Source organism: Corythoichthys intestinalis, chromosome 2, assembly GCF_030265065.1.
Source record: "Corythoichthys intestinalis isolate RoL2023-P3 chromosome 2, ASM3026506v1, whole genome shotgun sequence".
Lineage (NCBI taxonomy): Eukaryota > Metazoa > Chordata > Actinopteri > Syngnathiformes > Syngnathidae > Corythoichthys > Corythoichthys intestinalis.
This window is the reverse complement of record NC_080396.1, coordinates 30,997,819-31,021,932: the sequence shown is the minus strand read 5'-3', so window position 1 is coordinate 31,021,932 and position 24,114 is coordinate 30,997,819. Positions and strand designations below refer to the sequence as shown.

Here is a 24,114-nt window from a genome sequence, read left to right as displayed (position 1 = left end):
GTTTCAGCTTGCCACCCCTCCCGACAACATCCTGGGATCTTCTGGAACCTTCTCTAGTGAGGATGCTTATTGCTGACCTTTGCAGGAGCACCACAGACGTTGTAAAATATCAAGATTTCTTGGTGTCATTCTATTTGGTGGGTTTCAACAATTACTCTATGATGGCATTGAACTCTACTCACATCATTCACTTGCTGCCATTGAGGGTGATAGGTGTCCAATCCATTTGAACGGTAAGGGTATGGCATTGAAAGGTTACTGCCCTGCCCGTTCAAATGGATTGGACGTCTGTCGTCGTGAAAGATTTATGTAAAAAGTTTGGGTTTTTTTCGCTCCAAACATATAGCAAAAAGAATTAAAGTGTGTTAAACCAAAACATAAATTTCCCTTGATGCTGTAAATGCACTGGCTCAATACTAACACAATGCAAAATGTCATAGAGAGTCTAATTGAATATCATTGGTTTCACAGTGCCTTTGAAAAAAACACAATACCTGAATAGAAATGTGAACCATTCCACCGAAAATCAGACATTTAGGGCAGAAATTGAAAAATGAGATTTTTTGGGCTGTCCATATATTGTCCTCTTGGAGTTTTCCAAAAGCAACCATCCTATTCAAATTAAAAGACATCCAACCCTCATTTGGTCACTTTGGAATATTGCTGGAACTGCTCCCAACCCCCCCCCCCCCCCCCCCCCCAAATTATATTTATCAGTTGAATTTGGTGAAAGCTTCTCAAAAATGGGCAATTATGTGTATTTTCCCCCTCAACTGTGTAATCATGCATGAGTTACGATGAGCACAATTTTAGGATACAACCATTGCAGTTGGAAGTTTCATGTGTCAGAATTCATTTCAAGGGTGTAGGTTTGCATAGCTATGGTAGAGACATAACACTAGCAACTTTTCAGGTTTGCTCGATTTGTCCCCACCAACTTTTAAGCAACCTTACTGTATTACATAATAGGCCCATTTACTAGTATATAGGTATTTTAGATTGTCTTCCCATACGTTGTGGATAGAATACACCCTACCATTATTAAGTGAATTTTCATTATGTTCAGACCTACACTTCTCTTTTCACTTGCTGAATGTGCCTGTGCATTTTTTCTTCTCTAAACACGTTTGATTGACTGATGACTTTCACCACCCTCCCACCACACGGACAGACGACTGACTGATGACTTTAACCACCCTCCCGCCACACGGACAGACACGCACACTCACACAATCCCGACAGATTCATGTGAATAACATGCTTCTCCGCCCCCTTCGAAGAGGAGGGATATTAGAAGTCTTTTTTTCGGCCAGCGGCAGCCCCTGTAAGTAATGTGAAAACACGTAAGTGCTGTGGATGTGGGGGAAACACCACATATTTAGTAGTCTAGTACACACCAGCTGTAGATTGGTCCTTAGATATCTAAGTGATTTTTTTCCCAAATCACTTTTATAATACTTTAGTTTGAGTCTAGGGGTTCTCCAGTGTCCCCCAGAAGTGGACCTGTTTTTTGAATAAAGGGTCTTGCACTTCATAAGGTTTCTTTAGTACTTTTTGAAAACAAAGGAACGTTGTGTCATCTGAACTACACTAACACTAACACACGAACGTTAGTATAGGTCAATACATATTTATTTTGCATTGATCATTTAGCTTATCAATTAATTAGGATCACATTCGTGAGAAATGTCGCCCTGACCCCCGTTCAAAAATCTGTATGGTCTTAATAATGTCCCGTGTCCAGCAAAAAGTGTACATGCAGGTTCTGCTGTTATATCATCCATACCAATGTGGAGACAAAACCTACGCCCTTGATTCATTCATAAATATTTGAGAAAATATCCCAAAATTAGGGAGCGCTATAGGATACACTACATACATTGCCTTGATAGAGCGTGGTTCATAATACCCAAATATCTGTGTTTGTGTTTAATATAATTGAATTGATGATTTGCCATACGAGTTTTGAGCAAGGTCACTTGTATCTCAAGGCACCATTTGAATAGAGCTTCAGGACTGCGAATGATTGCACTCGCCACATTTCTCACATTATTATCAGCCCCATTTAAGGTCTCTCCCCTGCTATTGTTCTGACATGGATAAAAATAAGATGTTGTTTTCCAATGCTTTCAGTAGAAAGGTCTTGGGGGCACCAACTTGGTTCCTCAAACACAGGAAGTAAGAGAGACTTTTCGGGGTGTCAAGGCTAGATACTTGTTTTCTCTACTTGACCTTCACTTTCAACTTTCTAGCCCGTCTATTAATAACGCACACACAAATTTGATTTTTGTGCCCCCCCCCCCCCCCCCACACACACACACACAATCTCCTCCTGAACATTTGACCAGTCTTTCCTGGTTATAGATTGATGAGGCCATTAAGTACTTTTAAACTCTTCCACTCATGTCATCATCATTGAGTGTCCAAAGCGTCCTGATCTGATATCTGCTATGTTGTAAGAGAGGATATGTGGGGTGGAGTGGTATCATTGTGTTAGCACAAGTCGACTCAATCTTATGTTGTGTCCTTTCAAAACTTGAATTGGAGGCGTGTGCTGTCCCCGCAGCGCAGTGAGGAAGGGAGGGCAATCGGCTCGGGACTCTTAATAAGACCCAATGGCTGCTGCAAGGTGGTCGTTCAGGAGCGCCGCGTCAAGACGCAAGTGGACGTTGGACGAATAAGAGGAGGATGACAGCTTGGATTTTAACGGGTGATTTTGGGGCGCAACTTGCGGCCGCGCGTCGTGGCAGGTAGAAGACGATGACTTGAATTGTACAGGTGACTTTAGACCCGCAAGCATATAGTAAGGATGTCTTAACATAAATTGAATTTTCATGCGCAAGCAATCAATGCTTTGCAATGGACGGAGCTTTGACCCCCACCTGTAGAATAAAGTCTCCCCAATGACGAAGCCGCCCGGCCGGGTGCTCTTCCTGCTCGCCCTGTGGACCTGCCTGTGCCTAGCTGATGGATGCGGGCCGGGCCCCGGCTACGGCGTCCGGTCCAGGCCCAGGAAGCTGACGCCCATGCACTACAAGCAGTTTTCCCCCAACTTCTCCGAGAACAACCTGGGGGCCAGCGGGAGGGCAGAGGGCAAGATCACCAGGAACTCTGAGCGCTTCAATCAGCTGGTGTGCAACTACAACCCGGATGTTGTGTTCAAAGATGAGGAGAACACAAACGCTGACCGCTTCATGAGTAAGGTGAGAGGTGACTGTGGCGTTTACAATCCATTGATTAAAAAAATAATAATAAAAAGCTGAAATAAAAAATGATATGTAGACACCCCCCCAAAACTTAGATTTTTTAAAATAAAAATTTAAATGACTGTATTTATAAATTATAAAGTGAACGACTGAACACACTCATTATCACCATATTTATAGTTCAGATTTGGCTTGATGAGCTTCTGAGCCCGATCTGTGTTTTTTCCCACGCATCCACGTGCAATGGGATCATGGGAAGCGATAGTTTCCATCCCATTGATGCTGCAGTTCGTTTTGCTTGTTTGGGATATAAATCAATGTGATGAATATCGTTGGTTGTAGTTTGTGCCCTTCTCATGCCCACTTTTGAGTGCGTCCATGTGTGCCCCTTTTTTTTTTTGTCCAGATGTGAAAGACGCTCATTGTGCGTCATTTGGAGAAAGGTCGCCTATACGAAATTCCCGCCCGCTGAAGTAATGGCACCGTTGGAAAAGCCACTATTGTAGTTGTGACAATGAAACGCCTCTCTTCAATGGCATTGGGATGAAAATGTATCTAGTTTGCTTTCTGTCCCTCTCTTTCTCACCCTTTGCTGTCACATTCCAAAGTGCACGCCAATACATTTTCCCATCTGCTTGGCTCCCCTTCTCCCACTGTTTTTTCTTTCCGGGACTCCTTCCTTAGCTTCGAGACAAATTCAATTAAATCAATTAACTCGTAACACCAGGGGCGTGCAGAGAGACAGGAAGCTGCATTTGCGCCAACCTGTCGGTTTTTCATGATGCTCTTCAAAGTGCATCTTTGGCAAATTGGCCGTTCTGTTAAAAATAATGGTTGTCATTGATATATCTTAAATGTTTCATCAACAAATTGTCCAAAGCTTTGAATTTTTATTACTTTGGTAGAAATAAGTTGTGGAATTATGATAAATGTGCATAAAATATTGTGTTTACTCGATCAAAGGCTCTTGGATCACAGTAAACTATGCCACATCTTGTAATTTCAGTAAATATTGTATTGTTGCCCGAAGAATCAACATTGTATTTTCATGAAATTAGTAATTTACACCCCACTGGGTTCAAAATTAATCAATACTGCAGTAGTAGCAAGTATGACATTTTTTTTTTAAATTGCATTCATAATCAGATCAGATTAGGACTTGTAACATCAACAATTGCATTTGTCTATATTGCATGTATAGTACTTATTTGACCTGATTATGAATGAGATGAAAAATGAAACCAGATCAGAAAATTGTCATTTGTATTCATATCACAAGGAACTTTTTGATTCGATGGGGAATGAGATTTTAAAAAATGTCAGACTTGTTACAGCATTATACTGCATCTGAATATATTATTTAATCATTTTGGTTTCGGTTTTGTGTTTGGTGCCTTTAAAAAATCTTTTTAGTTCTGTCCGAAAGAAATTTAAAATATTTTTGTGGGTTGCCACTTGAATGGTGTCAATATATTTGAAAGATTGTCTATATACCATTTCAAAAATTAAACAGCAGGTGTCTAGGCCCAGTACTGGTTGTTGGCTCATGTGTCCCTTTTTGACATCCAATGGACTCTGCACAGCCATGACCGACACCATCCTTTTCCCATTGTACGACTACGCTGGGAGGCTGAAACATGCCAGCCCACGGGAGGCCTAGGAGTCACCATTCTAATCAAATGTCTAAGGGTTGAAATTCATGCTTGGCACAGCAGCAAAGGCAGAGAATGGCCTTGATTATTCTGTCACTCTGTTGAAAAATGCAAAGGAATGCAGCAAATTTGCTACTGTAGTCTTTTTATCACATCCCGATTATTTGAGGAGGGAAAGGAGGTACTTATGTGCCTCCAGACTGTGTTGAAATGGTGGACTTGCACACTTGAATGCGTGTACATTCTGGACTTACATATTGCACTAATCTTTACTCTGTTATTAAATGATAACAAGTAGATTTGTAAGAACTCACCAACAATAATATTTTTCTGGAATTAGGACAGTGACACTTTCTTGTTTAGTTAAAACAAGTAATATCAATTGTTCCAAGACAATCAATGTTTTGAAGCAGAAACCGTAAAAGAAATATTGTTTTGCAATATGGACGGATTGCATATGTCTATACAAATTTCATTCATTCATCTGAATAATATGAATCAATACAACTTGGATGTTATGCATTACGAGAGGACAAAATCAGAAAGTAATTGATTTGTTGGTGCAGCACCTGCCATCAAAAGTGGATTGATAGTTCAATTCTGTCATTTCAGCAATTTCCCATTTGACACTGAAGAAACCTGTCAGTGCCCTCTAGTGCACAAAAAGAGCGACACCGTCGAGAGATGTCTCTTAATTCAATTAACACTCAGACGAAAGTAAACATTTGTGTTCAAGTGAATGATTTATTTTACATGCTTAAGGTTTATACTCTGAATAACCCCTGTACTGTGTTTGACTCTTTTTCTAGCGCTGTAAGGAGTGTTTGAACAGGCTGGCCATAGCAGTGATGAACCAGTGGCCCGGCGTGCACCTCCGGGTGACAGAGGCCTGGGATGAGGATGGTCACCACCCTGCCGGATCTCTGCACTATGAAGGTCGAGCTGTAGACATCACAACGGACGACAGAGACACAGACAAATATGGTCTGCTTGCTCAGCTGGCTGTGGAGGCGGGCTTTGACTGGGTCCACTATGAGTCCAAATATCACATCCACTGCTCTGTAAAAGCTGGTAAGACTTAAGAAAGGATTCATTTCCTTTGCCATTTCACTCACTTGGAATTGTATCTGTGTGCAGACCACTCAGTTGCGGTGGAAAAAGGAGGCTGTTTCCCCGGCTGGGCCAGGGTGAATGTTGCTGGAGGAGGGCAGAAGAGCATGTCATCACTAAATCTTGGAGACAAAGTGATGGCCTTATCTTCAACAGGCCAAATAGTATTTAGTTCAATCTTGTTCTTTCTGCACCGAGACCTGGAAGCCCAGGTCACCATTCTGTCTCTGGAGACAGAAGACGGCTATCGATTGGCTGTCACGCCAAACCACCTAGTTTTCTTAGATCAAGACTGTTCAATGGACAACAGTAAGTACCAAGCACGATTTGCCAGCAGAGCCAGAGCCTACTACTGCGTTTTGATCCACCGATCAGACGGTCAGATACGTCCGTCTCGAATCACTTCCCTTTTAGTACAAGAGACTATGGGAGTGTACGCACCTTTGACACAAGATGGAACTTTGTTTGTGGACGGGGTGCTCGTGTCCAGCTACGCGCTAGTGGAAGGGCACACACTGGCACATTGGGCGTTTGGGCCTCTGCGACTCATCTTCTCATTCAAGCAATTCCTTTGGGGAGAAGGCACAATGCAGGAGCATACAACTTGCACTAACACAACTTCTATTCATTGTAACAAATGTTTCGATGTAAGTGTAAGTTCTCTGATCAGACATCAGGAAGTGGAGGAAGCTCGGATAATAGAAATGAAAGAGAAACTGCATCATCAAACATCGAATGTGCACTGGTATGCTCGAGTATTGTACAGTTTGGGATCTATCATTTTAGACTCCAGCTCTTTCCATTCTTAGAAGTGTAGTTTTATTTTGACAGCAAAAGCACTAACACAGGTTTTCTTGAATATAAACATCAGATGAACATTTTTATGTGTATCTTTTCTCAACAGATTCTATATTTTCATACTGTTTGAAATGTGTTTCATGTTTTCATAATCACACCAAATGTATTGTATGCCCTCACCTTTTATCACCAAACATTAAAATGTAACTTAACGAGACAATTGTTTCATATTGTTGTTATTAAACAGGCAATTAACTTGGTGAAATTATTGACTCAGAACTTCAAAATACATCTAAAGTTTATCACAAAATCTGCATATTACCAACTCAAAAACATTGCCAGAATTAGGGGCTTCTGTCTAAGCAGACATGGAAAAATGTATCCATACATTCATTTTAGCAGATTGGAGTATTGTGATGGTTTGCTTACAGGTTTTAACAAAAACTCAATCAGGATGATGCAGCTAATCCAGAATGCTGCTGCCAGAGTCCTTGCAAATACAAGGAAAATGGACCATATTAAACTGGTCATGAAATCACTACACTGGTTTCCAGTGAGTCTAAGGATAACCTATAAAATCTTACTGCTGGCCTACAAAATACTGAATGGCTCTGGACCAAAATACATGCTGGATTTGCTTGATTCCTATGAAGTATCCAGACACCTTAAGACAGGGGTGTCCAAACTTATTCCAAAGGGGGCCAGATTTGGTGTGGTAAAAAAGTGTGGGGCGACCTTGGCTGACTTTACGTAGAACAATATATTTAAGCAAATTTTAGCAAGCCATTCTGTGTGTCACATTTGTTTTATTATTTTAGTGCTGAAACGATTAATCGATTAACTCAAGTATTCGATTAAAGAAAAAAGATTTGAATTAAATTTTGCTGCTTCGAGTATTCGTTTAATTAAAGTGATACACTGCCCTCTAATCTGCCTCATTTCACATGGCTGAATCCAGCTGCTCCATGTTAAGACCAACATAAGCCAAGTTTTAGTTTGAGCTAATGTTTCTTTAATGCATTCGTAATTATTTAGTTTATTGGTATATTTAGCAGTTTGTTGTTTTTTTGTGGGAATATGTGTCTGAACCATTTGTCAAGAGCATTGTAACAAAAAAAGCGTTAGCGTTTTATAACATTTATGCTAGCAGACTTTTGCTATGTCTGTTAGCCATTTTTCTTTTATTGATCCTTATTATTTTTTATACCTTTTGAGGCTCAACTCAGGTATTTTAATTTTTCATGTTGCATATCCGATTCCTCAATTATTCGAACTAACTAGTTCATCGATTAATCAACTACTAAAATAAACGATAGCTGCAGCACTAATTTATTTGAAAATTAATAATTTCAACAATCTCGCAACTAGCTTTTGTGGCGTTCTCTCTCTTTCGACTCTTGGCCTCTTGCGAAATACTGCTGCTGTAAAATTAAACAAGCTTCAAGTTGCTTCAATTTCTTGCTACGTATCTTCCCTGAAATCTTGTCGTACATGTCAGCGTGTCTTGTTTGGTAGTATCGCCTCACGTTGAACTCTTTAAAAACAGCGAATGTCTATTTGCAAATGAGGCAGACACAATAGTTGCGTATTTTAGTGAAGAAGTAGTCCAATTTCCACCTATCCTTGAAGCGTCGGCCGTCGCAGTCAAGTTTCTTTTTTTTTTTCGACTGTTGCCATTGTAGAAAATTGGGATTAAAGGGTCACACGGGGTAATGTTGCTTAGAGTGCTGCTGCCTTTTAGTGGGTAAATGAGGCGCAGCATTTAGTGTGTAAGTTACCTCATATGCTGATAGCAGTACTGCTGATCAATATATTAAGTCTGTGTGCAGGTCAGATGTTAATGATTTTATGACAGAGGCTGGGGGCCGGATGAAATTTGACCAGGGGCCGCATTTGGCCCCCGGCCCGGACTTTGGACATGTCTGCTTTAGGACTTACGTCATCTGGAACTGGTTTGAGAACCAAGCAGGTGAGCTGAGGCAGGCAGCATTCAGTTATTATGCTCCTCAACTGTGAACAAATTACCTGAAGATCTGTGCTGGAATGGTTAAGACTAAAATCACTATTGTTGACTATAGTACATTCCTAACTGCCCTTACTGTCCAAATCTGCAGTGTATGACCTGCGCTGTTTCCTGTTTTATTTGGTTATGTTTGATATTAATGTGACTTTCATTTAACCTTTTGTTTTTTATTTCAATATCTTAATTTTGTTTTCTTCATTTTGCAGATTTCAATGTGACGTAAAGCACTTGTGTTGAATTGTGCTTGTAAATGACCTTGTTTATTATTTCACATATTTGTAATTCATTTCCGTTTTTGAGATTTCATGCTTTTATGTTGAAAGGGCAAAGGAAGGCAGAATGCCGTAAAATGTAGCAACTGCTGAAAAGTCTAAGGAAGTAGGCAAAAACGGCGCGCTGACGAGAAGGCATAGACGTGCGTCGCCGTCACGGAGAAAATAAGAACCAAAACAGTTGTTTTTAACTGCTAAAAGTTCTTAGCGCCTGGTTGGTGAGGGAACAAGGTTCGTATTCAGGGTTTCATTTTGTAAATATGTTCATTATATTTCGCTAAGTGTAACATCTGTAGTCTGTCTGAGTGTAGTATTGCAGTTCATTTTTTGTACACTAGAGGGTGCTGTCGCCTCACTAAATAATGATGTTTCATTGACAATGGGCCTATAAATGCCATCAGTATTGTGAGTAATGATAATTGAAACGTTTATTTTATGTTATGGTTTAATTTATGTTATAGAAAAAAATATATAAAAGGTTTAAATGGAAAAAGGTAAAAGGTTATTGTTAATTTCTAATTGTGGTTTTTTTTTATTTGTGTACATCGTAGCTCTTACGGTGTGTTTACATAAAAGACGGAATAAAGGTTGTAAACCATCAGTTGAAGAGACCATCATTCCAATCGGGACGCTACAGTAAGAGCTTGACCCAAGCTGAGGAACGCTACAGCCACTCTCAGCTCCAAGATCCCAGTAAGGTTCCAGCTTCACAGCTCCAATCAAGGTCAACGGGGATCTGATGGTCAACAGCGTCGCTCTATCCTCAATATGGAAGCATCTGAAAGGAAAGCAGAGCACACGGAGGATCTCCAGGTCCACATAGAAGAGGAATCTTCACGCTCTGTTCGTCAAAGGAGACCAACAGAAAAGATGCAGGCGTATCTGGAGGAAGAGTCACTTAAAAAGGAAAAACAGCTTCATAAGGTTTATGATGAGTGGAAGAAACAAGTGCGCACCACACGTGAGCAATTGAAAGAAGACATATCAGACATTCAAATAGCTTCTCTCATGGACAATGTAGAAAAGGAAAGTGACTGTGTCATTAAGTTATATGAGGAAATCAGGGACCATATTACTCCCTCCAGTGACACAAGAAGACGTGTAGATGCATGTGAAGCAGTCACAACAGACCTTATCAAGGTTGCACACGAAAGGCTCTCAGGCATTGATGACTATGATCGTGATAACGTAAAAATATGTCTTCGTAAACTTCTCAAACCAGACTATGCACAGTCCATTTACAGTTCTTCCGGCACCATGTCCAGCAAACGCTCCAGCTCCAGTAAGTCATATTCGTCCAAGTCAATGGTGGCTGTAAGGAGAGCAGACGCTGCAGCAGAGTTAGCAGCCAAAGAAGTGGAGTATGAGGTGTTATTAGAGGAAGAAAAACAAAAGGAAAAAATTCAGCTTTTGGAAGAAAAACAAAGAAAAGAACTAGAAGCCCAAAAACGTGAATTAGAACGAATAAAGGCCGAACGGGAAATAAAGTCTGCTCGAGCTCGACTACAGACATATGATCAAGAAATGAAAAGTGAAAGCAGTGATAGTAGTGATTGCAGTGTTCACATTGCTAAAGATGTAAGTGGTGAAGTCCATCGGCCCTCCACAGATTCTGCTCCTAGTCAGGTTCCTGTAAGCAATATGGTGTCCACTTCACTTCAACAATCTGACATTCATTACTTAGCACAAGCTATACAGGACAGCATCACCATGAACAGACTGCCAACACCAGAACCCTCCATATTCACCGGTGACCCAATACAGTTCATTGAGTGGAAAGCTTCATTTACTGCACTCATTGATAAAAAGAGTATCTCACCTGCTGACAAATTGCATTATTTGAAGAAATATGTAGGAGGCTCAGCTCGAAAGAGCCTTGATGGCATTTTTTATAGAAATGACAGTGACGCATACAAGAACGCATGGGAACGCCTCAACCAACGTTATGGACATTCATTTGTCATACAAAAGGCATTCAGAGAAAGGCTAGCAAAATGGCCTAAAATACAAACAAAGGACTCAACAGGATTTAGGGCATTTGCCGATTTCATTCAAGCATGTCAAGAAGCTATGCCCCACATTGAAGGATTAAATATTTTGAACGACTGTCAAGAAAATCAAAAACTTGTTCAAAGGTTGCCAGATTGGGCAGCAGCAAGATGGAATCGTCAAGCTACTCAATTCATGAAGGAAAGAGGGAAATTTCCAAAATTAAAGGACTTTGCTGAGTTCATGTCAGCTGAAGCAGAAATCTTGTGTAACCCAATCACATCATTTCATGCTCTCCACTCTACAGATGTCACCACGATGAGTGGTAAAAGTTACCAAAGGGAAAAAGGACCAATCTCCAGCGTTCTCCACACGCAGGCTGTAACAGAGACTGAAAATATAAAACAAAGGTCAAATGTCAAACCACCATGCTTCGTTTGTCAAGACAAAGGACACAAAATTCACAGTTGTCCACAGTTTAAAGGCAAATCACTTAATGAAAGGAAGACGTACATAAAGGAGAAAAAGCTTTGTTATGGTTGTCTTAAACCCGGACACTGTGCAAAAGACTGTCGTTACAGACTTGTATGTGAAGTGTGCAACAAAAGGCACCCAACTTGTCTGCATGACTTCAGTTACGATAAATCAGCCACAAGTTCAATGCAGAACAACACAGAACAGACAGCAACTACACTGTCTCTCAATGCAGAATCCAATGAACAATGTGTCAGTACTTCGATGATTGTGCCAGTATGGGTTTCTTCAGAGCAGCACTCAAGTATGGAAAGGTTAGTGTATGCACTCTTAGATACCCAGAGTGACACAGTGTTCATTGACCGAGATGTGTCTAACAGTCTTCAGACAAAGTCCACTCCAATACGGTTAAAGCTCACTACAATGCTTGGTAAGGATGCTGTGGTGCCAAGTGAACGTGTTTCAGGCCTCAAAGTTAGAGGCTACAACTCCTCAGAAACGATCGAACTCCCTCCTGCTTACACTAAGGACTGTATACCAGTGAACCGCTCCCACATTCCTACTTGTGAAACGGCAAGGCATTGGAATCACCTCAAGGAACTAGTGAATGAGATTCCATCACAGTTGGAGTGTGAAGTTGGTTTGTTAATAGGCTATAGTTGTTCTAAGGCACTGGCTCCAAGGCAGGTAATTTTAGGAGAAGAGAAAGAACCCTTTGCAGTCCGCACAGCATTGGGCTGGAGTATTGTAGGCCCCACGTCATTCCACAATGACACTCTGAACATGTCCACTGTGTGCCACAGAGTTGCAATTAAAGAGCTCCCCCTAGTGACTCCGGCTGAAGCACTCAAGGTTCTCGAGTCTGACTTCAAAGATGACAACAAGGACAATAAGGTCGCGTCTCAAGACGACATTCTCTTTCTGAACACATTGAAGGAAGGCATTTACAAAAACAAACAAGGGCATTATGAAATGCCACTCCCATTTAAGGAAAGACCGTACTTACCGGACAATAAGCAAATGGCTACTGTGCGACTTGAAAACCTCAAAACCAAGCTGTCAAAGGATCAAAGGTACAAAGAGCAATATGTTCAGTTCATGAGTGAAATCATAGAAAGGAATGAGGCAGAAGAAGTGCACAGTGAAGCAAAAGAAGGAGAAAAGTGGTATATTCCCCACCATGGGATATATCATCCCCAAAAACCAAACAAACTCAGAGTGGTCTTTGACGCATCAGCAAAATATAAAGGTAACAGTCTCAATGATCATTTGCTCTCAGGCCCTGATTTGCCGAATAATCTAAATGGAATTCTCATCAGATTCAGAAGGCATCAAGTTGCATTGTTATGTGACATTGAAAAAATGTTCCACCAATTTCATGTGTATGATGGAGACAGAGACTATTTCAGATTTCTTTGGTGGAAAAATGGCAACCTGAACACTGAACCCCAAGAGTTCAGAATGAAAGTTCACCTTTTTGGTGCCACCTCCTCACCAGGTTGTGCCAATTACGGCTTAAAGCATCTTGCTAAAGAAAACGAGACACAGTTTCCCCTTGGTGCACAGTTCATAATGAAGGATTTCTACGTGGACGATGGTGTATCAAGTACGGCAAGCATCAAGGAAGCTATTCAGCTCGCACAGGAGGCTCGATCACTCTGCGCAGCAGGCGGCCTCAGACTGCACAAGTTCGTAAGTAACGAGCAAACGGTGTTGGAAAGCATTCCAGCTTCTGAACGTGCCGTACCACAGCAAGCATGTGACCTAGCGTTTAATGACTTTAACTTTGAAAGAGCACTAGGCATACACTGGCACATTGAATCGGACACACTCAGGTTTCGCTTTCACCCCAATGACCAACCTACTACAAGGCGTGGCGTGCTATCCATGGTTGCATCGCTCTACGACCCACTGGGATTCATCTTCCCCTTTGTACTGACAGGAAAACGGGTTCTCCAAGAGACGTGCAAACAAAGCATTGGCTGGGATGATCCTCTTCCCAGTGAACTCGAGACTGTGTGGGATAAATGGAAATGCGACTTAGAGAACTTGGAAAAAATAAAAATTCCTCGTTGTTATGTTCCTAAAGACTTTGGCCAAATAGTGAAAACAGAACTGCACCATTTTTCTGATGCAAGCTCATATGGTTATGGTCAATGTTCATATTTGAGACATGTAAGCAAAGATGATAATGTGCATTGTGCTTTGGTTACAGCAAAGACCAGAGTTGCTCCTATTAAGGTAATCACGATTCCAAGACTCGAACTTACAGCTGCTGTTGTCTCCATTACTGTGAGTAACATGTTAAAAGATGAGCTTGGATTGACACAGGTTGATGAGTATTTTTGGACGGACTCTAAAGTAGTTTTAGGCTACATCAATAACGAAGCACGACGTTTTCACACATTTGTCTCCAACAGAGTTCAAAAAATAAGGCTCAACAGTTCTCCTCAGCAGTGGAGATATGTACCCTCAGAGCAAAACCCTGCGGACATTGCTTCCAGAGGCTCAAGTGCAAGTGAGCTCATCACCTCAGACTGGTTCAAAGGGCCACAGTTTCTATGGGACAAAGAAATACCTCCAGCTGCAGACATTGACACAGAAGTACCACTCGGAGATCCAGAAGTAAAAAAGGTACATGCGCTGAACACACTCAAAACAGAAACCAAAGGATTGACGGACAAGCTAAGAAAGTTTTCCTCATGGTACAAAATCACTCAAGTCATTGCTCGACTTATTCGCTGTGCCAAGGGAGATAAAACAACTGGTCACAGCACAGTACAAGAAAGACAGAATGCAGAATGTGTTATTATAAGGGATATACAAGCAAGTGAATATGCCAATGAAATAAAGACGCTAGAAAATGGAAAGGCACTTCCTCACAACAGCAAACTGTTTCACATGGACACATTTCTTGATAAGGATAGACTCCTTAAGGTGGGAGGAAGGCTTAAGCATGCAACGTGCTCCTCCATAGTGAAACATCCTGTAATCGTTCCAAAGAATCACCATGTCACTCAACTGATAATTGCTCATTTCCACAGTAAAGTGCAACACCAAGGGAAAGGACTGACAATAAATGAGATCAGATCCAATGGATTTTGGATTCCTGGCATAAACAAGGCAGTAGCAACCTTTGTGCACCAATGTGTAAAATGTCGCAGACTGCGAAGAGGCACAGAGGAACAGAAAATGTCAGATCTTCCAACACAGCGGTTAGATTCAACTCCACCGTTTACGTTTTGTGGAATGGACTGTTTCGGTCCCTTTCAAACTAAGCAAGCTCGCAAAGTGCACAAGCGTTATGGACTTCTTTTTACATGCCTTTGTTGTAGAGCAGTGCATATAGAAATGTTAGATGACCTAACCACTGACGCCTTCATCAATGCACTTCGCTGTTTCATAGCTCTAAGAGGAGCAGTCAGTGAGATAAGATGTGATCAAGGAAGTAACTTTGTCGGAGCTAAAAACGAACTACAGGAAGCTTTAAAACAGATGGATACAGAGCGCATCGTCACATTTCTTGCTGAGAAACAGTGTGATTTCAGAATGCACACTCCTCATTCCAGCCATACCGGAGGTGTTTGGGAAAGACAGATAAGGACTATTCGCAACATTCTGCGCTCAACAGCATCAGTTTCATCAGGCAGAATGGACGACGCTTCCCTCAGGACATTCTTCTATGAGGCAATGGCAATCGTGAACAGCAGACCGCTAACAGTGGACACTCTCAGCGACCCAAACAGCCCTGCGCCATTGACCCCAAATCACTTGTTGACTATGAAGTCCAAAGCAGCCCTGCCTCCTCCAGGTAAATTCATCAGAGAGGATATCTATGCACGAAAGAGGTGGCGGCAGGTGCAGTACTTGTCAGAACAGTTTTGGTCACGTTGGAAAAGGGAATATCTATCCAACATCGCAACAAGGCAGAAATGGCACACTCCCAGGAGAAACCTAAAAGTTGGAGATGTTGTCATGGAGAAGATGGATGATTTGCCTCGCAATGAATGGAGATTAGCATGCGTAACGGACACTACAACTGACAAAGATGGACTTGTAAGAAAAGTAAAGATTCGTTTTGGAGAAAGAAAGACTGAGAAAGGACAAAGTTCCGGAAAACTTTCCATTGTGGAACGCCCAGTGCAGAAACTGGTTCTGCTCCTAGAGACTCTTTAACGATATGTACAGTTCAATGTTTATTCTTCATCTTGTTGTGTGTTTTACAGATGTTAAAGGTTATGGGTCATTTCATCATTAGGAAATCATTATCGGTCTGAATAGTTATCAGCCAACGATAATGACTTGGTGGGAGTGTAAATGACCTTGTTTATTATTTCACATATTTGTAATTCATTTCCGTTTTTGAGATTTCATGCTTTTATGTTGAAAGGGCAAAGGAAGGCAGAATGCCGTAAAATGTAGCAACTGCTGAAAAGTCTAAGGAAGTAGGCAAAAACGGCGCGCTGACGAGAAGGCATAGACGTGCGTCGCCGTCACGGAGAAAATAAGAACCAAAACAGTTGTTTTTAACTGCTAAAAGTTCTTAGCGCCTGGTTGGTGAGGGAACAAGGTTCGTATTCAGGGTTTCATTTTGTAAATATGTTCATTATATTTCGCTAAGTGTAACATCTGTAGTCTGTCTGAGTGTAGTATTGCAGTTCATTTTTTGTACACTAGAGGGTGCTGTCGCCTCACTAAATAATGATGTTTCATTGACAATGGGCCTATAAATGCCATCAGTATTGTGAGTAATGATAATTGAAACGTTTATTTTATGTTATGGTTTAATTTATGTTATAGAAAAAAATATATAAAAGGTTTAAATGGAAAAAGGTAAAAGGTTATTGTTAATTTCTAATTGTGGTTTTTTTTTATTTGTGTACATCGTAGCTCTTACGGTGTGTTTACATAAAAGACGGAATAAAGGTTGTAAACCATCAGTTGAAGAGACCATCATTCCAATCGGGACGCTACAGTGCTATACAAATAAATTTGCCTTGCTTAAAGTCATTATTCAATATTTGGCACTATCTAATGCATAAGATAGGTCGAAATAGTAGAGTGATGTGTTTATTTGATTGCAGTTGCTTTTAGAAGTGAATTCTTTCTGCAAATGGTAAGTTTTGAAATTACAGTGGATCACAAAATTGAGTACACCCCTCGCATTTCTGCATGTATTTAAGTATATCTTTTCATGGGACAACACTGACAAAATGACACTTTGGCAAAATAATAAGTAGTCTGACAGTAGTAGTAGAGTTAATTTATTTTCCCCTAAAAATAACTCAAAATATAGCCATTAATATCTAAACCCCTGGCAACAAAAGTGAGTACACCCCTTAGTAAATACGTACATCCCTAAAAGTCCAAATTGAGTACTGCTTGTCATTTTCCATCCAAAATGTCATGTGACTCGTTCCAGGCGTGCTGTCAGCATTGCTGCACAGATTGAAGAGGTGAGGGATCAACCTGTTAGTGCTCAGACCATACGCCGCATTCTACATCAAATTGGTGTGCATGGCCAGGAGGAAGCCTCTTCAGAAGACGGTACACAAGAAAGCCCGCCCGTCTCATAAGACCATAGGACATGGTTCCAGAAATCCATGTACTTTGTTAACATGTCTTCTGCAAACTGTTTGCGGACTTTTTTGTGTACGGTCTTCAGAAGAGGCTTCCACCAATTTGATGTAGAGTGCGGTGAATGGTCTGAGCACTAACAGGCTGACCCTCCACCTCTTCAATCTCTGCAGCAATGCTGACAGCACTCCTGTAACGAGTCACATGACATTTTGGAGGGAAAATGACAATTAGTACTCAATTTGGACATTTAGGGATATACGTATTTACTAAGGGGTGTAATCACTTTTGTTGCCGGGGTTTAGATATTAATGGCTATATTTTGAGGGGAAAATGAATTAACTCTATTATATAAGCTGCACACAGAGCGCTTTTCATTGTGTCAAAGTGTCAATTTGTATGTGTTGTCCCATGAAAAGATACACTTACATATCTGCAGAAATGCAAGGGTTGTACTCACTTTTGTGATACACTGTATGGTACCTGGCCTCTTCATTCTTCTTTCATGCCCACTAATATGGGGAGTGTCGAGGCATCAGCCAAGCTCGTCTTGAGTCGTTTACTTTATATCTCAAATGGGAAAATGTAGTTTGTTTCTATAAAAAACACAACGAGAATGTTATTTTTATAGTTAATCTACTCATTTTGTTATCGAAATTCTACCTCAACAAATGTAAATTTAGCAAGCTGCTATCTTCATTTTCTCACTTTCATAACGAGACTCTGTCCTATATAAATCTGTTGGGGGGAAAAAAATGAAAGAACCTGAAAGCGGAAAAAATGCTCAATATTTTAAAAAAACTCAAACTTTTTTGTGAGTAATTAAAAGACAGCATTATTCCCTTTTTTATTTGATATATGTTTTGAATATTTGTACAACTGGCATATTTGTCATTTATTATTGATTGTTCACCTTTGTCTGTTTATCAAGTTTAGAAAAAAAAAAAAAAAAGAGTTAGCCACTTCCTAGTTTTTAACTGAGCCCCACCAAACATAATAGTATACAGTATACTGTAAATAATGACGTATTTAAATATATACATGTGCAATTGCTTTGGTTTAGTACAATATATTGGTTGCACAGTTTCTGTCTTTGTCAACACTCTTTCAAAGGAGCAATTTACAACCACTTTGTCGCATCACTTGGACATGTTGAAGTTTTGTATTTATTTCTCAATCTGTACTTTATAATGACTCAAGTCTTTGTTGAAGTATAAATTTCAATAAATAAGAAACTAATGCTACAGTACTAGAAATTGGTGCAGGTAGATGACTTTATTAGTGACAGTCTTTATGGACAGAAATTCCTGACAAATTCAAATAAAGCTATACCCCACATAGAATGAAGAGCACAAAAACTGCAAAAAGAAAGCACAAATAGCCCAATCTGGCTATGAGCATATCTATGACAAAATTGAACTTTTTGAAATTGAGTTCTCAAATTGTGTCCACATCATCCCAATTCATACACTGATGAAAACATCTGTGGAGGTATTCTAAGGGATTATCCTTGAGTTGCAGGAGACAGATGGGAAAGAAGGACACTGCTGGTCGACGAATGGGAGGAATTGAGTGCCCTTAATACCACCCTCTATTTAGAGCCATTGGCCAATCAACCTGTCCTCTAACCACCCCCCTCCCACCACCACCACACACACAAACACACACACGCATACAAAATCTAATCCAATTTTGCTAAATCTGAATGGGGAGTTAGCTAATCCTGTGCAGGGGGCAGCAAACAAACTTTTTTTTTTTTTTTTTTAAATGAAAACCTGGACACACCACGCTATAACGTATGTATTACACTACTTTAAAAAGCATGAAGTACTACTTGGATGCTGTGCTGAAGACTATTTTTGCACTAGTATTATTAAATTTTACAGAATTTCGATTACTTTTGTTAATAACTGGTCATAAAGTGCATATTTTGTTCAACATTTTCAAATCTCATTTTAAATGACTGCTCTGATCCTTTACTGATATTATTTCTTTTCTGCCCCTTAGGGTCACACAGAGGTCTCCGCACACGCGCAATCGTGTAAAGTGGCATAGTCAAATTGGAGATCAATCCCATTGGGCAGTCCATTCCACGTACAGCACGCAATGCAAGCACCCGTAATCCCTATTCTTGCATTCACAGTTGATCAGAAGGCAAATCATACAAATTAAATTGACATTATTATTATTACTGACGTTTGATTGCATTGTGCAGAAGCACTAACCCTGTAAACATAATGCATAACACCAAATTAGACCACTTTATAGTTGGGAAGCATTAATTTTACTGTCAACGGTGTAGTTATTGTTTAACTGTAGCACTGGAGTTGTATTTGTTGTTGTTCATGACTGAATCCAGACCAACGGAATTACGATCAAACAGCACAAATATCATTCTTGAAGCAAATTAATTCTCCACAGTTGAATTTGACGGGGAAAAAATATATAAATCAACCACCGGGTCAATCGAGACGACAAAAGACGACGCGTCCTTTACTCATATATTGTCTTGTTCCTGCTATTACAACAACGTAATGAAAATGGCTTCCATGCTTTGGAAAACTGTAACGACCTCCAGTACTATCGGGTGTTAATATCCTCCATGTTTCCACGCTGTGCCTGCCAACGAGCACACTCATTTGCAAGCGCTGGGCAGGAAATGATAAACAAAGCACAACACCAATTTCATTTTAGACGTCCACACATTGAATAGTCGTTTTGCACCGATGATATTAATAGTTTGGTGTTTTGAGATCGCTGTAAAATGTTCAGCATATAGTTTTGTCAACTGTGTTTCAACAAAAACGATGTCCGCGCGATGTTTAGTAGCACGCACTGAGCAGCATGTTGTTAAATCAAGCACAACTCCAAATGAAGATGCGTTTTCACTATTATGTGCAGAGAGCTCTGCGATATCGGATTCCAGAGCATAACATCGGCTCGCTGTTAGCGTTCAAGCTACATCCACTTGCCCGGCGATGAGAAAACATTGACCGGGGTCTGATTAGTAGAAAGAGTACTCGTCGCATCGGTGTTTCTCGGTTCCCCTGTTGGGTGTGCGCTTTGGGCCACCGAGCCAAAGCGCTGGTGAACTGTTAGCCCATCGTTCTCCGCGTAGATGTGTAAAGTGTACACAGTACAAGAGTGGTGAGCTGAGCTCGGCACTCGGCAGCCTTCCTTCCGCCTGTATGCACTTCCCCCACCCTCTCCCTCTCTCGCTCCAGCCGGCTAGCCGCAGCGTTAGTCCGGTACATAAAATGAAGCGACCACAAGCGTTACGGGAAGCTGCTGTGTGGCTCTTTGGATTCTGCTGATGAATGACGAGACGCTTTTGTTTTCGTAAGGTCAGTCGCGTCAATTGTGACTTTTCTCAACTTCTCGTGCTAGCCGTAAATAGAGACACACTAACCCTGACCTTAGACCGGGCAATGTTGGCTCTGCTCTCGGTAGCGTTTAGCTGTTAGCTTGTAGCGAATGGCGCTGTCTACTTGCTGGAGAACTAGCCCTGTTACCTGAGCGCTAACTTGGGATTGATTCATGTTCCTCGCTGGCGGTGTCCAGGGGCTTTTATTCGAAGTTATTGGGCGACATTTTCAGAAGTGAATGCAGTTGTGCATGCCACTGAGCGTAGTTTTCGCAGTTTTGGCTCTTCGGGACACTTGGCTGCTACGTCACCATCGATGGTCGTTCATTTTTCCGTTTCAGTTCGTCGCCAGGGATATGGACGAGACTATTTGCTGGAGCATTACGAAGCCCTCAAATCGGTGTTTACATTGAGTAATGATTCATACTGCCGTTATTATCGAACTGTATTACGTTTTTCTCAGGCACGGCAGCGAGATGTATAGGTCGTTTGTTATCATCAACACAATAGAAGCATCAAAGAGCACTATGAAAGTTAAATTCTTCATACTTTCAGTGTCAACCCAGCTAATAGGGCGCTACTTTGTCATCACTTACCACTTTAGGGAGACACTACAAAATATATTTCCGTAAAAAAGTCTATTTGCTCATTAATTGACAAGATAGGCAGTTTACTATCTACTGTTGTTGTAGTGTTTCGACTGTCACATTTATGTCGAAGACGTCCTCTCACTACGGCCATCCGCCAAATTTACTCTATTGTTCACCTTTATTATTATTATTATTTTTTAAATCAAATGGCCTCAATTAAAACAGCCCAATGTTTATTGTTTTTGTTTTCCGTCTCTCTTAAAAACCTGCCGCTTAAATGCGCACCTTGTTGTGTACACACACGTGGTATTGTTCTTAAAAAGTGTTTACAAATTTAAACGTTGCTTATATTGTCAATGCATGACACACACGTGAAAGGTATTCACCCGTCCAACAGTCGAGTTGTTCTTCCAATTGCTTCACAAAACGCGGATGTGTGTGGAAATGGCAACACATGATGAATTTTCACTTCTAACTTACCAACCAGTGCATTGAAGTTGCAGAACACACTGTATTATGAGTGTGCGTCGGCACTGGCGTGGCTTCACCGCGCACGTTCATCTGGTCTCTTTTCTGACATTGGGAGATTAACATCATACGAGCCCACATCGATGACGCTGCCATGTTATTATTACGATGAAGGAGATGATGTGTACTAAAAGTCGCTTTCCGTCGACATTGGCGGTACGCAGAATGTCCGACTAAACGCGACCAAGGACACGACTCCGTTTTATGTGTTTAGTTGCTGAAACAATGGCGATGCAGTCGTTTGATCTACTGTACTGTACTGTACTTAGTCGACGGCATAAAGCTACGAGCGGAACTATATTGTGAGCGACTGTAGTTCCGCACGACAGCAGCAGCGCTGCAACAGGAAGTTATCAACACGGAAGTTGTGTTTTCTTTGTGTAACCTCACATATTGTTGATTTTGGAAGAAAAAAATATTTTTTTGCAAAAATACATGTATTAAATTATTAAATACAAAGTGTACATTTGAAACTCCCCTGTCATGCTTAATATTGTTTGCGTGTTTTTATCTAACTGGTTTGGTATTTGCAATGTTGGGTGAATAAACACAATGTGTTAATTCCTCTCTTTCTGGTGTATCATCTTCCTGTGACACTCGCGCTAAATTGCTCAATTGCATGCAGGGTCGATTGCGTTATCGCCAATGTTAGTCAATGATGCGAATACACATTGCTTTGTAGAAAACTGAAAATTGTGTTTTTAAATAAAGCGCTTGGAATGGATTGATGCTATTTGTAATTTTGTTTCTAAAATAGTATTATTCCACATGGTTTGTACTAAAGTAGTTTAAATATATATGCATTTATTTCCGTGATTTTGATAGCTGTCATCAGATGTGTTCAGTTTGTTGTTGTTATGTAACCTGCTTTGACTTGCATAAGTCAGAGAAATATTTACAGGTCACTGTCATACTTTGAAAGTAATAATAATATTTTGTTATTATGTGTCATTTGTATTGTGACACCACAGATCTCTGTCAAAGAGGTCAAAGTCATCTTGGGGGATGGAAGAGCAGAAATCAAACTGCGACGAAAGCGACTCTGAGGCAACAGGTAATTAGCAGGTCTTCTGCATCCAAATAGCTTTGCATGTTTGTGTTGCGTAAACAGTAATTATTTAGGATTACAATTACTGTATAAATAGCATTGCTTTTAAATATATTGTCAGTACTGGAAATGATGGTAACTACAGTTTGATTTCTTTTTTTTTTAAGCTGATGATAACGCTCCTGCTAAGCAACTTGTCACTTTGGAAGGAGAGTCCCAAGCTCTTCCTGCTGCTGCTGATGTGTCCGGGCCTACTGTCACAAGTACACCTATGTATGTTTCTTGTTCCATTTTATTTCAGTTGCTGGCACGCTTAACCCATTCACAACCTGCTGTTTTCTAAGTAGACTTTGCCATATTGCCCTCCGTTTAGAGCATTATTAGAATTTCAATACACCAAAAATATTGTTGTCTTTGGCAGTATAAGCAAGCAGAAAATCTACACAAGACAAAAAAGTTTGCATCTTTGGTCCTCTGTTCTTTAGTAATTAGCAATAGAACACTGGTTAGTTTTAGGGTGGCACGGTGGTGAGCATGTCCACCTCACAGTACTGAGGTAAAGAGTTCAATCGTTGGCTCCGGTATTTCTGTGTGGAGTTTGCATGTTGTCCCCATCCCCGTGCCCGTGTGGGTTTTCTCCAGGTACTCGCACATTACAAAAACATACATGGTAAGCTGATTGAACACTCCAAATTGTCCATAGGTATGAATATCTGCGTGAATGTTTGTATTTTTCGTTTTACCTTGTGACTGGCTGGAAACCAATTTAGGGTCTACTCTGCCTACTGCCCATAGTTAGCTGGGATAGGCTCCAGCACCCTTGCGACCCCCCTGAAGATAAATGGGACGGAAGACGGACGTTGGTCGATTGTATAAAAAAGAAAATTAAGAATATGAACTTTGACTTGATGAATGCCGTATATTTCTGTGAAAAGAAGCAGAACAGTGACTTAGGGACCAATATATACAAATGTTAGAGCTGGGCAACGATTAAAAATTTTAATACTTGCGATTAACTGAAATTACTGCCATACACACAAAGCCTTTATACATTTAAAAGTAATATATACATGCATAAAAGTCATACCCCTATCTGTCTTGAGTTTCCTCTTCCATTCCTATAGGTTGTTAGGTGTTTCCCCTTGGTAAATGAAGTCATAATGGACTTGTAACGCTACTTATAGCTAGGTAGCATATCGGCACCTTCTTAAAACAACTGCCCAAGTAATTATTTCCCGAATTTTAAGGAAAGACAAAAATGAACCCTTTGATGAATTTTGCATATTTATAAACAATTTTGAAAATTCTGTAAAAAAATAACCGAGGCAATTATTTTAAGAGGGTGACGACATATAGTATTATCTAAAGTATATGCAAGTATCACTCTCTAAGTGAGCCTTAAAATGCTTCACTCTTTCCTTGGTGGCTACGATGCACAATTAAAATTAAATGCCATTTATTAATGTGCGATTTCACTCCGAGT

The 24,114-nt window shown here is 40.5% G+C and overlaps 3 protein-coding genes and 1 long non-coding RNA gene across 8 annotated transcripts in view; 3 read left to right on the top strand and 1 right to left on the bottom strand.

Annotated features, from left to right (window-relative positions):
* The first annotated feature begins 2,473 nt into the window (after positions 1–2,473).
* dhh (desert hedgehog signaling molecule) lies at positions 2,474–7,019 on the top strand. The gene is made up of 4 exons (XM_057830685.1): positions 2,474–2,778; positions 2,889–3,203; positions 5,668–5,929; positions 5,996–7,019. Exons 2-4 carry the CDS (start codon positions 2,904–2,906, stop codon positions 6,775–6,777), a joined length of 1,344 nt encoding a protein of 447 aa, XP_057686668.1. The 5' UTR covers positions 2,474–2,778; positions 2,889–2,903; the 3' UTR covers positions 6,778–7,019.
* LOC130912540 (uncharacterized) lies at positions 5,594–21,849 on the bottom strand. Of its 3 annotated transcripts, none has more exons than XR_009062622.1 (5): positions 21,536–21,849; positions 17,562–17,697; positions 6,410–6,537; positions 5,974–6,055; positions 5,594–5,800 (listed from the first exon to the last, which is right to left on the bottom strand). It is a non-coding gene; the product is annotated as an uncharacterized LOC130912540 (long non-coding RNA). The 3 variants fall into 3 exon arrangements; XR_009062621.1 differs by having other exon boundaries at positions 17,585–17,697; XR_009062620.1 differs by lacking the exon at positions 17,562–17,697.
* Positions 9,045–16,711, top strand: LOC130912537 (uncharacterized). 2 transcript variants are annotated; one of them, XR_009062619.1, is made up of 3 exons: positions 9,045–9,292; positions 9,613–16,094; positions 16,415–16,711. XR_009062619.1 is itself a non-coding variant. In XM_057830683.1 (2 exons), the coding sequence occupies exon 2, from the start codon at positions 9,830–9,832 to the stop codon at positions 15,698–15,700; it is 5,871 nt and encodes a 1,956-aa protein (XP_057686666.1). In that variant the 5' UTR covers positions 9,045–9,292; positions 9,613–9,829; the 3' UTR covers positions 15,701–16,711. The 2 variants fall into 2 exon arrangements, 1 of the variants encoding a protein (XP_057686666.1); XM_057830683.1 differs by having other exon boundaries at positions 9,613–16,711.
* The window catches only part of kmt2d (lysine (K)-specific methyltransferase 2D), a 50,409-nt gene continuing 46,510 nt past the window's right edge, over positions 20,216–24,114 (top strand). The window contains exons 1-3 of one of the 2 annotated variants that reach the window (XM_057830682.1): positions 20,216–20,445; positions 22,555–22,637; positions 22,799–22,904. In XM_057830682.1, coding sequence (XP_057686665.1) covers positions 22,589–22,637; positions 22,799–22,904 — 155 coding nt within the window. In that variant the 5' untranslated portion in view covers positions 20,216–20,445; positions 22,555–22,588. The remainder of the gene's footprint in view (positions 20,446–22,554; positions 22,638–22,798; positions 22,905–24,114) is intronic. The other variant, XM_057830681.1, reaches the window with a different exon arrangement.